This window comes from Apteryx rowi, unplaced genomic scaffold (genome assembly GCF_003343035.1).
Source record: "Apteryx rowi isolate R43461 unplaced genomic scaffold, aptRow1 scaffold_7, whole genome shotgun sequence".
Classification (NCBI taxonomy): domain Eukaryota; kingdom Metazoa; phylum Chordata; class Aves; order Apterygiformes; family Apterygidae; genus Apteryx; species Apteryx rowi.
The window spans coordinates 7835744-7852147 of NW_020450982.1; the positions used below are offsets into that span (position 1 = coordinate 7835744).

The 16404-nt window shown below is 35.3% G+C and overlaps 1 protein-coding gene across 2 annotated transcripts in view; it reads left to right on the plus strand.

The window, feature by feature from the left end:
• The window catches only part of AK5 (adenylate kinase 5), a 105362-nt gene that overhangs the window by 1978 nt on the left and 86980 nt on the right, over positions 1-16404 (plus strand). For both annotated transcript variants that reach the window (XM_026086866.1, XM_026086867.1), the window contains exons 2-5: positions 1328-1514; positions 2651-2818; positions 8726-8895; positions 9024-9137. In XM_026086866.1, the coding sequence (XP_025942651.1) occupies positions 1346-1514; positions 2651-2818; positions 8726-8895; positions 9024-9137 (621 nt within the window). In that variant the 5' untranslated portion in view covers positions 1328-1345. The remainder of the gene's footprint in view (positions 1-1327; positions 1515-2650; positions 2819-8725; positions 8896-9023; positions 9138-16404) is intronic.

Sequence of the window (16404 nt, forward strand, 5' to 3'; positions counted from 1 at the left end):
CGCGCCGCCTTTGCTTGGCGGGTTTGAGCCGCCGTGTGAGGGCGGGCGTCGACTTGCGCGGCCGCGGGGCGAGGAGCCCCCGCGCCGTGTCGGGCCGCTGCCGCGGAATTCAGGCAGGCGCTATCGGTCATGTTTTTCACGATTTTGACCAGTATGAGGAGAGAGAGGAAAAAAAAAAAAAGCCCAACAAACTGTTTTGTGAGGTTTGTTTAGCTTCATACAAGTTACCTGCCGTTAACGGTCGGTGATTACTTCTCTCCTATACAAAGTGGATTTTTTTTTCCCCTCAGAATCAGCCATCCTGCCATCTATATAAAATATACAGAGCTATACATATTTCTTTTCTGGGCTGTTCTGAAGCAAGATATTTGTTATGTGTGCTTGAAAGTAATAGGGCTTAGACCGTGTTAATGTTTTACTAATACATTTGAAATATAAATGGTTTAACAATAGCTGCAGACAACTGTTTTTCAACAGAGGTGTAAGGTTTGTGCTAGCAATTTAAAAAATGGTGCACATCTTCTGGAAAAATATATGTTTAGTTGCTATGATCAGTTAAGTAATATAATAAGGGCATATTTATATGTATATAAATGATATTCTATTTTATCAGTACATATCCATAACATTAAATTATTGAAGGTATTTGAATAAACAGATAATAACAAAAACTGAAGGAAAATATTAAATCATGAGTAGCAGCTATTTATATTTATTACTAATATTAGCTATGGCCCTCAGTTTATTTGCACAAAAATTAGGAGAGACTAAAAGTACAAAGGAAAAGACATCATCCTGAAACACATGCTGATTGTTAAGTGTAGGTTGGATGCAGTTGTCTTTGGAGAGGTGAGATGATGACCTATATATCACTTTGTCAAGAAAAATCAGTTCCCATGCATCAGAGGAGGGCCTGGCATTCCTTCTTCTGTGCTCCCCCTTACGCTCATTGGTACAATGACTGTATAATTAACACTAAAAAAAAARGGGGGGGAATTTCTAATGTCTAGGAATTTCTGGTCAGTTGACCAGATAGTGTTGACTTAGAAATATAAATAAGATCCTTGTGGCCATACTGGTCTTTCAGGAAGAAACACATTTTAGTGATCTAATAGGCCACGTAGAATACATAACTTTCGGGATTTATCTAGCTCATGCAAAATCACTGTGTGTGTGTTTTTGCAGGCTTCACACATTGGCTTGAATTGCAGATTCTGAATATACAAGAATACATGATTTCTCTGTGTAAAATCAAATTCAAAATAAAAGTGTTAGTGTTTTCCTGTCATCTACCTTTATAGTTTGTATTTCTGATCTTATGTTGCAGAGTCTGTTGAATGGATTAATGTGTTACAAACCTGATGACCCAATAGAATATTTGGAAAGCTGTTTGCAGAAAGTGAAAGAGCTTGGAGGGTCAGAAAAAGTGAAATGGGACACTTTTGTCAGTCCAGAAAAGAGGACCCTCCCTCCACTCAATGGAGGACAATCCAGGCGATCTTTTTTCAGGAATGGTAATGTATTAAGTGTAAAAATGATTATATTTACTGTAATATGGGCAGTTTTACATCTACTGTTGATTTATTTTATACTTACTTCTATAGCAGATCATGCCTCATTGTGGTCTTCCGTAAGCAAGAAGTTACAAGCATCCAAACATATACACTCCAGAATGTTGTATGTAAGTGCACAAGCAGTTCACAGAATGCCAAGAATGGAAAGCTCATTCTTTTCACCATTTTAATACAAATTTCAAGGATTTTGTTCACTTGGATTTTGTCATTTAATTTTCTCCTCCCATTATGGATGCTATGCAGGGGAGGAAACCGTGATCGTTTTGCAGCCTAATGATGGATGTTTGCTCTGTAAATGTTTAACACGATAGTGGAGCGATTTCTCTTATTCTACCTAAAACATTTGCAAAGATAAGGGCAAAGTTGACTTAATGTATTTGGCTCATATTCTTAGTTGGTCTTCATGGGTGATGTATATATTAACTTCAGTTCATTTACACTAGTTTTTTTTTTCTAGCTTACATTGGAGTTGTGTACCAATTTACTAAATATAATATACATGAAAAATTCTTAGAAAAAGATTATTCTCACAAAATCTAAGCAAATGTCATATCAATACCTGTAATTATTTTTTTGTAATGTTAACAATGAGTAATTAGCTCATCTTTCAGTTGCCATAGTTATTCTTCCTTGCCATCCAGCATTTCATTAAACTAATTAGCAAGAGTACTATTCTATCTCAATGTACAACATGTAGCACCAGAGAAGTTCTAMTTAATAGTACAGGCTATTTGCACAATACAAGGTTTTTCTTCTCACAGGCCACTGCCAACCCCTGAGTGCTATGGGCAGATTTTCATATAAAAACTGAAATGCTTGTAAATTTAAAGAACCACCAAAGAGTACTGAGTCCTAGTTTTTCTAGTTTAATAAATCAGCTAAATAGAGGGAGGGAATATTTAATACAGTAACAGCAAACACATTGTAAAAGTAGATATTTTATTATTTTTTAATTGTAGAAATGCTAAACTTTGTTAATGCTTTATGTTTCTTTAAATCTAACTATCTGTATATACAATAGATTTTAACTTTCCTAGATATTTTCACCATTCCCAGTTTATCTTACTGTTTTACAGTGATTCCTGATAATCCTAACTTCCCATACCGACGGTATGACCGACTCCCTCCAATCCATCAGTTTTCTATAGAAAGTGACACTGACCTCTCTGAAACTGCTGAGCTAATTGAGGAGTACGATGTGTTTGATCCTGCAAGACCTCGACCAAAAATCATCCTTGTTATAGGTATGAATATAGACTCATTTTGACAAGATTTTATCTTTGTTACTTTGCCTTTTAGTTTGTCCTGCAAATATAGTGAATTCCTATATATATTTAAATGCAAGTTTCCCATCTAAGTTTGGAGGAAAAATGTAATCCAAAGGCAATTTTTAGATAAGAAGTTAGAGGCTGTGCCTACATTAGCAAGTGGTGCAGCCAAATTGGAGTGTATTACAAAGTTTAATTTTTCATGCTGAGGATATAACATCCTGACTGTAAGCATTTTAGGGAGGTTTACTGTCAGCACCTCTAGTCTTGTTGTGTAGACCGAATGCCCATTAGCAGCTGGAGTGCTCATGGTTTGCATTTGAAACACATCTCTCAGTTTAGTTTGATCTGAAAGGAACTCAGCTCATGCATTTCAAGACTGCTTGACCACGTGAACTGAAGTGCTCTTCAAAAGCACCCTCTGGATCCGAATTAAAACACTAATGTACCAAAGCTGCTCACAAAAAAAGATACTTAAAAATATTGATAAGACAGCTCAAAAAGGTAATAGAGAACTGCTATCTTCTGTATTTAGAACCCTGAAAACTGATCAGTGTGTCCAGTTAGAGTATGCTGTCACTAGCCCATTGCATCTAGGGATAAATAAATTCCTAGATCTGTTTGGCAAGTGAGTCCTGTGCTATCTTCAGGGACAGCGAACGGTCAGTTAGCATTATTTAATTGTTCATTTTCCCCAGATTCCCTGTTGCATGCTGTTCAGAGTCCTTTCTAGGCAACTTGTGTTTTCCAGCCTCAGACGAGCAGACCAATCATTTAGAGATACCTACAGTTGAAGTCTACAGGAACATTATTTTTTATTTTTGAGTTTTAGTTGTTTGAATTAGTTTCCTTATTGTCTGGAATGGTTGCCTTTCCAGATTCTACATCCAGGCCTAATTCTCTGATTCTCTGCACTATGTAAATAGTTATAGCACAGGTGCCAGGTGATGGACAATCACATTTTTAGTCCATAAAGACTTATTTTTCTGAAGAGAAGATATTGTCTCCAACAAAGAGAATAGTATATGTCTCTTCTATATTATAGAGCGTGAACTCTGAGAACATGTCCTCTAGGCTCTGCATCCAGTGGTTCTCAGAAATTTGATACTGGAATACACTGAAAACAAAGAAAGCCACCATAGATATTCTAGATATTTGTTGTACACCAAAATGATGAATGAAGAGTTTATCTAGGTGAAATGAAGAGAGAATGGCATTCATCTCTGGAACTGCAGTCCTTGAACGACAGCATATAGTGAGCCAAGCATGGATGGTACAAAGCTTTTCTTCTTGTCCACTTACATAGGGGACATTGTAAACATCCTGCAAAGGCTATTTCAGGTTTATTTTCCAACTGAGTTTCTCTGCATCTGTCTGTCATGGTGTGATAAGATAGAAATACAATACTATATGAAGCTTAGGAGCTATTGTCCAATTTTGTATAGTACCAAGAAAATTTCTGCCAAATTCAACTTCCTCTTGGGAGAGCACATAAGAACACACACTAGAAAGAGTAAAAGAATAATTAATATACTGGATAAAAGAGAGAAAATGAAAAAAGTGCCCTGCTAATTTCAAGAGACAGAAATTCTACATGAAAAATATATGTTGCATACTTTTCAATTTTCATAAAATGACAGCTAAAGCCTCAATTAAGTAAGCTACTTATGGCTAACTAACCATCACTAACCATACTGCCTAACTAGGATGGTACTAGTCCCATTCGTTTTGGGGACTGAAATGGATGAAAATTAAACAATTGTCTTCTGCTTCACTTATTAGATGAACTTCTCATTAATAATTCATTACTCCAGGATCTTTTAAATGCTTCCATAAAGGTTTTTACATCTTCTTTGCTTTATAAAATCTATCATCCTTATAATGAACAAGATAACTTCAATGTGAAGGATAACTCACTCATAAAGGTGGGTATTTTGTTCTTTTTCTGTGTTTGCAGAAAAATCTACTGGTGAAATGTAAAGCTACAAAGCTGCAAAGTGAGTATGTGACTGGATTTTAGAAAAATCAGATGGAACCAGCCAGGATGGCACACCTCTGAATCATTGGAAAATTAAATTTCTAAGGTGTTATAACACTAGGAGACTAGATTGTGTTTAAAAATATGCTTCCTAACATATTTTGACAACCACATTTTTACTATTGATACAGCCTGAATAAAAAGGTCTTTAAAAATGAATTACCTGATGTCATCAGCCCCACAGAACAGTTTTTTTTAACTGCACTTAATTAAAAATATTATTTAATACTTTTTTAAAAGAATGTTTTCCTTCTATAAACAAAGTTGAAAGAATAGAACAAAGCTAGTGCTGTCAGCAGTCAGCTGACCATTTTATTTGTTAAATCCAGTCCACAGTTAGATTTTAAAATCACAAATCTTATATTTTCAGAAATCTTATTTGCATGAATTTATTTTCAGTTTGCAGCAAAATTAAAATTTTGCATTGACAAAAAATTAAYTTTTTTTAGTATAACTTTCTGGGTATACCAAGCTTCCCTTAAAACCAGTTAGCAAACATAATTTAAATGCAACAAATGTTACCTAGTCTAGACATCTTCTAAAAAAATATGTAAAATAATCGCACATTTCCTGAATAATATATACTCTTGGCATAAGTGAAAAGAATGAAAAACAAAGGTGATTTGATTTTCCTTTCCTGTAGACAGTCTTGTCTGTATGATTTATTAAAGAGTCACAAATGTATACAGAGTTCAGTAAATTATAATGATTTGCTATGGGAAGTAATTTTGTTCTATCACTTTTCACTTATTTTGTTATCTGAATGTTTCCCATTAGATCACGAATGGATAATCTTAGTTTTCTAAGGGGGTATTTTTGGATTGAGAAAAATGTAATGTATGAGAAATTTGTGACCATTAAAGCAAATACTTTTCTRTTTTTTTCTGCTTGCAAATCTAAATTGAAAGGACAGGAATGCCAAACTACACATTTTCTTTCTGCTTCTCTTTAATGGCAAAGGAAAGCTCTTCCTAACAGAGTTGTGAAGTCTACCCACTTGGTTTCAGCAAGTTTACTATTTTTTTTCTTCAGTTACTTTAAGATTTTACAGAGATTGATGGTTTTTTTCAAGAAATAGTTCTGTTTTCTTCTGGCATCTTTTGCGTCTCTGCTGGAATACAGATACTATTTTCCTTGTCTTCAAATTTTCTACTGTTTTTAATTTTCTACATATTATCTGTATTTGTTTTGCATCTTCATTGTTTCTGTGATACAACAAAGTTTGTTTCAAACAGGCATTAACTCTCCAGGAATATAAGCTGAGTTTCCTTTCTTGGAAGTTTTCTCTTTGCAAGAATTAAACAAAGCATTGGCTCCAGTATGTTTTATAAACCCTTTGCTCCAAAACACAATCACAACCCACCTCCCCTTTTGTCCATTAGCTAGGATTATTGCTAGTAAATAAAGCCATTTAAATTCATACTAATAACTCTAATCCATATATATAAACACATGCATATAATATATAACATATGTTATTTGTTACACTCATTAGATTGCAATAGGTTGCTGCAAATACCTAGAGAGCTATTTACAGAAATCTTTCCACAGAATCAGCAGACATTCCGGTAACTAGTAGTAATCCTACTCATTGACCTGAAAAAATCTGTTCCGTACAGACTGGCAGCAAACATCTAACAATTAGCTGCACTTCTTTTTGCTGTGGTTATTGTCCACCTAAGAAAAAAACACTGAGAATCAGTTACTCCAAACCTACTATCATCCTCAATTACCGAGAGACAGTAATAAACTATAAGCTACGTAGAATTAACCTGTTTAAACATTTTTGTCGGGTATGTTTTTGACATAGGAGTGAAACAGAATTTAAGGTTTGATGGAATGCATTTGTCCTGGGGAAGGCTGGGACTGCCATCAGAGGGAGTGGGGAGAGTTTTACGCTTAACTGCAGCAGAACTGTGTTGAAGCTGCTTCAGCAGAGGAGAGAATTCCTAGTATATCAGACACTTATGAATCTACAAAGGGGAAACGTCCTTTATTCTAACTAAGAGGATAGCTAAATTATCTTCTATAAGAGAAAGAGTTTGAATTGAAAAAATTAAGCTCATCTAGATCATCCTGAAGATTTGAAATGGAAGAATAGCGTTTTACCATTAGCATAATCTGCCGGAAGAGAGAGAGCATGCATCTTGTTAGGAGAGAAACTGCAAGTCGCCTGAATGAGGGAGAGATTTTTCTGTTGTAACCATACTGTATGGAGACAAGGCATAGCTTTTCTTTCTTTCCTTTGCTTGTCTGTTTCATGAACATTAGTAACTGTATTGTCTATTTGGATGTTATGAATATCTGCTCATATTTGCATTCTCTTAATCTAGCTTGATTTAAGCATTATTTAAACTAACTGAACAGTGATAAAGCATTCTTTACCTAAGGGTGTAACTAATCTGTGAGCAGGGTACAGGGACACATTAACAATGCTCAAGTTTTCCTGCACATTCTCCTCAAATGGGTCCAGATTTGAGTTGCAAAAGCCCGGTGGAGAGTTACCACCACTAGGGTCAGGGGTACAGAAGAGTTCCTAGTGATTGCTGGTGAAACTGAAAGCTCTCTGACATGTAACTGGGGTACAGGTATGAAGCTGGTTACACAGAAAATGTCATAACCGTATATGAAGAAATACTGTAGAGCCTATCTTGCAGTCAAATCTCTGTTAATTATATAGATTATTAAAAGCTATTTATGGATAATATAAGAAAGAGTTTTGTGATTGCTAGCAAGCATCTCATTGTATTCATATTTACTTTCACTGCGTTGCTGCATTTTTTAAAGTTCATAGAAAATGAGTATCATTATATTTTTAATAGCTCTTGATTCCTTATCYGCTGAAATAAAATTCAGTACTTTCAGGCAGAACACCTCAAAATATAGCTAGTAAGTGTTGGAAATTCATGTCAAAACATCTGTTTTAGTTTTGCTTTGTTACGCTATTCAATAACATACACTTTTCTATATATAAATACTTACTTTTATCAAAACAACCCCCTATTTTTACATAATAGATTCCAATTTCTCTATTAACTGTCCTTTCCATCATAACATGTCCTTTTAGTTCAGACCTGTTTTGATATTTTGTTTACAGGTATTCTTGCTTCTGCTGTTCAGCAGACCTTCACTTCAGCATTTCTTGCTATCTTGTGTAGCTGTTTTCTGTGATTTTGATGCATACTCTGCCTGTGCTATATTGAAGGGTCTCTTTATTCATGCTGTCCAGCAAGCTGAGCCTAACAAATTGTATCCCCATCAGATGCTTCAAGCATCAATACCAGAAGTATGCATGGTTCAATAGAAAGTCCTTGTAACAAATCACTATGGAAACATCTCAGCTGATTATTTAATAATTTGATGTATTTTAAAATTAAAAAACCTCAGAAACTCATGCCACGTAATTAGGAGCAGATTTTATATGTTCTATTTCATGAATAGTCCATTGGTTTTACTAGCACATTTAACCAAGTGTGATTCTTTCTATCATAAATAAGGTCTTCAGACTATATGGCTCTACATTTGGATTCAGAGTTCAGGAAAGGTGTGGTTCGTTTCTCTACTAGAAATAAAGAAAAATTCCCTTGAAGGAACAGCTTTAGAATGGTATCATGCCTGAAAGAGCATGTGCGTTTTTTCTTCTTGGATAGATTTGTATTTTTACAAATTATTACCTTTATGTTCTGGCCTGGGGCCTGGATGAGAACCATTTCTAATGACATGGAAAATTGCAAGATTTGCTCTAATAATGGTTGGGACGTTGGTGCTGATACCAGTGATTTCATGTAGGATTGGGTACTTTAGATAGAAGTTTAATGTAATGTTTTGCTTATAATTAACAACAGGTGGTCCAGGAAGTGGTAAAGGAACACAAAGTTTGAAAATAGCAGAACGTTATGGATTTAACTACATATCGGTTGGTGAATTGTTAAGGAAGAAGATCCACAGCACGAGCAGCAATAGAAAATGGAGTCTGATTGCTAAAATAATTACTACTGGAGAACTGGCCCCTCAGGTACAACAGCATTAAGCCTATCCTGAGTTAATGTTTGCTTTCTAAGGATTTGTAAATGCTTTATTAATGTGCATCATTAAGAAAACCTCTTTACAAAACTAAATAAATATTTTTTCTCTCTGTGAAAGGAAACAACCATAACTGAGATAAAGCAGAAATTAATGCAGATCCCTGATGAAGAGGGTATAGTGATTGATGGATTTCCCAGAGACGTTGCCCAGGCAATCTCCTTTGAGGACCAAGTAAGAGATTGTTTTTGTTCTTAAAATAACTGATATGTCTCTACAACAGTTAAGCTTCGTCAAATTAACAGGCAGATTCCAAGAAGGACTAGATGTTATTTCTAACTGAGCATTCCTCTTTAAATCTTTGCAAGTGCATAATTACAGGTTGACAAAAGGTTATTCTTTTGGCTTACGTTATACAGTATAAAGACAGAATATTCTGTAAAAAGACAGTGTGATAATATAACCAATAATCCAAGCCTCCTGTTTCAGTAATGAAAATCCTCTCAAGATGAAGGAGAAAATAACATCAAATCTAACAACTAATATTTTTCAGATATTAATAATTTAGAAAGAGGAAGAAACATTATCTTTCCATATCTATTTGTTCAATTTAATTGACATTAAAGAGAAACATATTTTAATTAGTGCATATCTTCACAATGCATTTAATCTCAAGGTTATTACAGTGCACTGAAAAGACTGGTATAAAATAAGGATTAAAATTGCCTATGTTTTGCAAGTTTTTCCAAACAAGAAATAATGCTCTTTTTTTTTAAGAAACTTGGTTGGTTTTCGTTATTATAAACTACAGTTCTAAGATTTAGTCACTAAAACTGTATTCCCGAGTTCTGTTTGGATGTTTTTTTCACACGTGTATCTTAAACTAATGTAAAAATGCTTAAATTCAGTGGAGAAACAAACAGCTTATGCCATTTTCTGATCAAACACCATTAACGTAACAGTTATGGTCACAAGCAAAGGTTACAATTTCAGTGCTGAATTTCTAGAGTGCCCTTCAGGCAAAACATTTCAAAGTACTTCACAATCGCTACTGTACTACCATTTCTGTACTTTGAATTCTAAGCGGCATTGCCAAGACAGAAGTAACAAAGGAAAGCAGCTAATGAGACATTTCATTAGTGTGCTTTTATAAGGTATTGTTCTGGGCAAAATTTAGAAGACTGAATTGAGGAAATTAAAGGAAACAGACAAAATAGTTATTACAGAATATGGCCAATGACTGCCAGCTATATCGCCTTATAATTAACAAAAGAGAAGATTATCTATGTTATAAATGAAACAGAGAAGAGAAATTTAGGCTTAATGGTCATTTCCTTGCCTCCGTTTCTTTTCCAGTATATTGTGCAATTGTGTGACTTAAGCTTATTTCTTGGGGCTGTGATTTTGCATTGATGTTGTGTCTGATGAAAGAAGAATGGGGGACGTGAGAGTGGAAGGACTGACAGAAGTTTTTTCAACATACAACACCTATTTAAACCAGTGGGATATGCTCAATGTTTTATCTTGGCTTTATATTATAAAGAAATAAAATATGCTTGTTATTTCTTTAAAATTCTCTGTTTAGTAAGCCATAAAGCTGCTCACGTAGGAAGCATGGTCTTGTGATAACGGAAGTCGATTTTCAGCAGACTTAGATCAGACTCGGACTCGGAGCAGACTCGGATCCCATCCACAGCTCTGCCGCAGATTTATTGTACTGAGCCACTTACTTCCCCAGTGGCACCCATCTTCCATCACTATGAGGCTGATAGTAATCCATGGCATGTCAGATTATTTACATTAAACGTGCTAACATTTTTAAGGAGCTCAAAGATCCCTAAATGGAAAGCACGACTGAGTTGTGGAGAATTCAGTAATTAACTGTTGCCATAATTTGTGTGGGTCTGCAATTAAAGATGTGACTGGTGTTTTCCATGGCTTATAAATGTTATAGCTTTCTTGCTAGCAGTGTGTAGAAGCCATTCATAATTTATAATGAGGAAGGTACAAAATTGTTCTCATTAGCCAAAAGTGACAAGATGAGAAGTAATTAGTTGAAATTTCAGCAAAGGAAGTTTTGACTAAATAGTAAGACACTTTCTAATTAGAGAAAGACCTATTAAGCAATGGAACATATTTCAGAAGAAAAGGGTGGAATTCCATGAAACGGAAATAGTCAAATCACATTTCTGTAATACATGTGCCTTATTCTTACAATGACATCTTTTTTAGAACATGGAGATCTATTGATAAAAAGTTCTGAATAAGAGCTAATTCTTATTAATTTCATCATGGACAAACAGTTACTCTTTTAGAGGGTTTCTTTAAAACAGTTGCATGCTTATGTACCTGAAAACAACAGAAAAGGTTGTATAACAAGCCATTTTAAAGGTTACATTTAGGGGAACTGTCGAAAGATTCATGAAATAGGAGTTATTATTTAGTTAACCATTTTCCCTCACTTCATGATCTCTTCACAACTGTTAATTGTTTTGATTACGTGGATTCTAATATGAAATTGTATACTTTAGAACAGTGACTGTGCATTATTATTTGTTCCATAAAGCAGCTAAAACACTTCTGGAGTTTAGGAAGTAAATTAAAATACAGATGGTAAGTTTCTGTAAGGTAAATAGAATATTCCACCTATGTGCTGGCCTTCTCAGCTTCTTCAACCGTATAGGATATAGAGTAGATGCCAGTGGAAAGAATGAGCAGCAGGAACAAGGGTGGCTATTAATTTTTTCTTTATTGTTTAAGTGTGTTGGGATGCGTATTTGTCCGCGATCCCATGGAAACTTGGAAAAAGCAAAAAAGCTTTCATTTTAGAAGTAGCATTTTCCACTTTATAGCCTTCCTCCTTTGGCCTTATTTACATAGGCAAAAAACAAACTCCAAGAATATAGGTACTAATAAAAAACAAATTACAGGGGTGAATGTGAAGGATGAGTTACTAAACTACATGGAAATAGAGATAAGTGATACAAGATACGGGGGAGAATAGATAAGGCTGGAACAGGGACTGAACAAATGTGAGTAGAAGGGGAGGCCTATAAACAAAAGAGGCTGCAAAAACCTGAGCGCTTGTGGTCTTTATTAATCATAAGTCTATATTGTTTTGTTACCCTTATGTTTTCCCTGTTTGTGAGGTTTTATGCAGTGGGGTCAAGAAGATATCTGGGCACAGTGTCACGTAAAGAGCCAGGAAATCAAAACTTGAACTAGATGTGAACTGGCTGCAGCGGTCGGTGGCAGGCRGACCAGGAGAAAGCCCGCACATTTTCTGATCTAAGCCACACCACCTCCCCTGTCCCTGCCATTGCATGGTGTGGACAGTGGATGCTAAACAACTGAAAGAGAAGGGGGAAATCCGTCTTGCTCCCAAATATGCTATAGAGTTCCCCAAACTCTGTTTACTGAACCATTTTATATATTGTAGTATGGATTTTCCATGTATCTCCTTGTATGAATAACATGGTTTTCACCAGAATGAACTGTGCTGAGTTATTACAAAAAGTAAAACTAATTTTATATCAGGAATGGCTCACCATACTAATAGTGGAAAAGGAAAAGGTTGGCTGAGGTGTCTGGTTTCTTTTGCAAGCGTATGTGAAAAACAAGTGTGCTGTGTTTGCAGACACCTTTAACATAAGAAAAGCAAAATTATTTATACTAAAAAAACCCCTTCAGTTTTATAGCTTACACAGCTGTTAATGAGACTTGACATTATTTGAGCTTTCATCATCTATTTTCTGAAAAAGTTATATAAGTATATATATGTGTGTATATATATAAAAATATATAGTAGTATATAAGTATATATAGGTATATATGTATCTGTGAACTCTAGTTACAGTACCTGCCCTGCATAGTGTTATAGTATTGAAATATACAGTGATAATGAATTCTTGTTAAACTTCATGTGTAATTGCTCTTGGTACTACCAACACATTTTTATCCCTTCAACTAATCCAGAAGCTGAACATTTTTCTAGGAAGAAATTTTATTCTTAGTAAATGAGTCAAAGCAAACCAACTTATGTTAACATTCCCAAACATAGGTATAGCTAAAAGATTACGTTTTCCTCCTTATTATGTTGCCAGGCTGTCTCCTGTGGACAGTAAGTACTGGAAGCGTTGCTAGGCAGAATAGTATTAAAACACATTGCATCTCAGTGATTAAAGTGCTTAAGAGAAACCAGGATATCATTTGCACTCATAGAATCACAGTATTTCTTTTCCTGTTCAGGTCTAGAAGCCACAGGGAACAAACCCTCCTTCCAAATAATAATGTCAATCCAAAATAAATGTAGAAAAAGCAATTTATACATCTGAGGAATTTTACATTTGAATTAAAGATCACTTTTTTGTTATTTTATCCAGTTCTGTTCATATCACTGTTCCTATCACCCTTATATTTTGAGCAGAAAAGAAGACTCTAAGGTGTCATCAGTGATGTTTTCAGATTTTCAGCAGTGCTTACCAGCCAGCAGCAGCTCTGCCATTCTGGTCACTTGCTTACACCATCTTTACTTTATTACTAATTTACTTTCATTGTAAACTATTTTACTTTCATTGTATTACTAGTTTACTTTCATTTAATGGTCAGTTATTAATTTCAGTCAGTGAGAATTCAGAGCCTTGAATACTGGAGAAGTCACTCAATTTTATCTGAACTTCTTACCTGAGTAGAAATAAGGCCCTTATTTTTCTCTTTTGATTCTACCTTTTAAAACTGAATACATAACATATAACTTCTCTCATTGAAAATCTTGGATTTTTGCCAATTTCTGATTCTCCCATTTCTTAATTCCAGACAGCAGAATCAATACTGCCAACACTTATGGTAGTGGTACTTTTAATAAAGCCTTGAAGTCATGTGATTATGAGAATCTCACTTTAAAACAAAGTAAGTTTCAAGCAGTCATGACTGGGGAGAAGAAGTGAAAACATGAATTTTGATAGCTTAAAGGCAAATAGAAAGAACTTCCAGTTCGTATATTTGTTTCAAATATCTGAGAATGTCTGGATTTTATCATTTAAAAATCCTTCTGATTGGCCGTAGCACTGATTTCATACTGATTTATCCTTTCAGTTTGAGCCTAGACATAAAGTTACCCCTAAACCAGAAATTTCAAAATTATTCCATATTCCTGCTGAGTGCAAATACTAGAAAGTTGTTTAGATTCCAAGCACACTTTGGAAAATTCCAAGAGGAAAAGGGTTTGCTTACCATGAACCTGTCAGCTTGAAATTCAGCAAGTCACTTACAGTACTAGCATGCCCAAGCATGCTAAATATCTTCCTCTCCAGTAACACTGTAATGAAATGTCTCTGATTGGTGTATTGAACTCAAATGACTTGTGGAGAAGAAACTGCAGTTTGACTTTCTGTTTAATATCTCAGATGTTGGTAAGTTTTTACCCTTCCCTGGAAAAACAATTTCTCACTTCAGTATTTTCCAGTTAATTCCAGTTACTACCTTTTTTTTCCATTTTCAGTCATTTGTAGATAATTTCTGATTTCAGTAATTTCTTTTCCAACATTAACACTGTTAATTTCAGTAGAGTAAGTACAGCTGAATTTTGTTTGTAAATGTAGAGCAGATAGTAGAATTAATGAATACACATTAATAAATATAATTTAATTCCTTAATAAAAAAGAAGGAATATTTTTGTGGGAATTACTTTATAAATTTTTTAATTTGTGACATGTGGCCTGGGTGACAAGGATATATATGAAAAAGTAAAGTCTTAATTTAAATAGTAAATGGGAGTAGCAAATTTTGTCTGATTCTTTGTTTAAAATGCCCTTAAGAACATTCATATATGCACTACACCCACAAAGAATAACTAGTTCAGCCCAGGTATGAGTCAAGTTATCTATTTAACCCCCAGATATATTCCTATGGAAATTATTTCAGGATTTAATTGTGCTTAAGTAAAGCAGGCTTTGTAAAAGGGACAGAACTGGACGTTGAGAAGAACTAATTTCCTGTCAGTACCTCACAGGCTAAGGAAGCAGTACCATTCCTCCTGATATCTAAACCTTAAAGCAGAAATAATGTCTGCAGTCCCCTCAAAGCCTGACATAGGTGTTTGTGGCCAACTGACCTATGGCAGTCCCACTGCCAAGCTCATGCTGTGTAAAAGGCTTCTCATAGAAAACTTGCTCTGTCCCTGGCCAAGAATTTGTGCTCTGGAACAACTAGTAAAATGTTCTGTTGAATGCAGCCATTCTGTTAATCTTTTTAAGGAGAAAGAATCTATTCTTTGCAATAGTGTTTTTTTGTTCCAGTAAAGCTATCTTTTCTGCATCATAGTCTATACATCTTCTTCCTCTTTCTCACTCCGCAGCTTCTACCTCTCTTCCCCAAAATCTCCAGTCTGTTGTCCCAGGCTGATAAGCTTCACAGATACAATTCCCTATTGGATGTATGTACCCAATCATCTGTATGAGGAGTGGAAGGGCTACCACATCAGCAGGCTACATTGCTGTGTTTCCTCTTGTTTATTCTCATTGGCCCTATGAATTTTACATAGCTTTCTTCAAAGCCTAGCCTAAACAAGAGAACTATAGGATGGTCTTATAATTTGTCTTACTGCTCTTACCCTGGTAGCTAGAGCACTGTTCTGGGAAGGGCAAGCAGTGGTTCAAATTTCTTCTGGGTAACAGAACATAGACCTCAGGTTTCCTATTTTCTGGGTAGGTATTCTTCCTGCTAGTCGAGCTAGCCAAAGGAGAGCTCCTCCATCACTGGTCATTACACTGGTCCTTGACCCTTGGGAGAGGACCTGGTGTTCTGAATTCAGAGTAGATGAAGGTGCCTGGTCCGCAGTTCTGAACCAGAGATCTGCTTGGACCTTTCTTTGTACAATTACTATTGATGTTTACAGATAGCATTTCCTATTGGCTAGCTGCCCTACACAGGTGAAAATCTGAATCAGTCCTCCCAAAGGCACCTTCCTTTCTCCATCAGTTACTAGGGGGTCTAACTACCTGTTTCTCACTGTATTTCTCAAACACTGAAATGCAGAGTTATATACCTAAAACAGGCAGTGTGAGTATGGTTCAAAACCAGAAAAAATCTTATCAGCAGGATTTCTTCTTTGACAATATAATTAATGATTTTGCTTTTCTAAAACAAGAAGAAAATCTATGCAAACAGTCTAATAACCCAGCAGAGATGTAACTATATTAGCAAATCGTTAATTRCAAGGAAGAGCACCCATACAATGGACATAAACTAGCTTGCTAGTAACCTCTACCAAWTGGAATAAAAAGTACTGTGAAATTAATGACGATTGTTCATGAGCTGTCAGTTAAGTTTTCTCATGAGTATCTAGTGGAACATACGAGGAATTAAGAAACAGAGCATTTTCGTCTTTTGCCTAATGAGGAATAACGACAGAGAGTGTAATCATCTAATTTTCTAGCAAGCAACCACTCTACTCTCACTAATAAGAGGAGATGTAGAAAATATCCCCAGAGAGAAGAGAGCA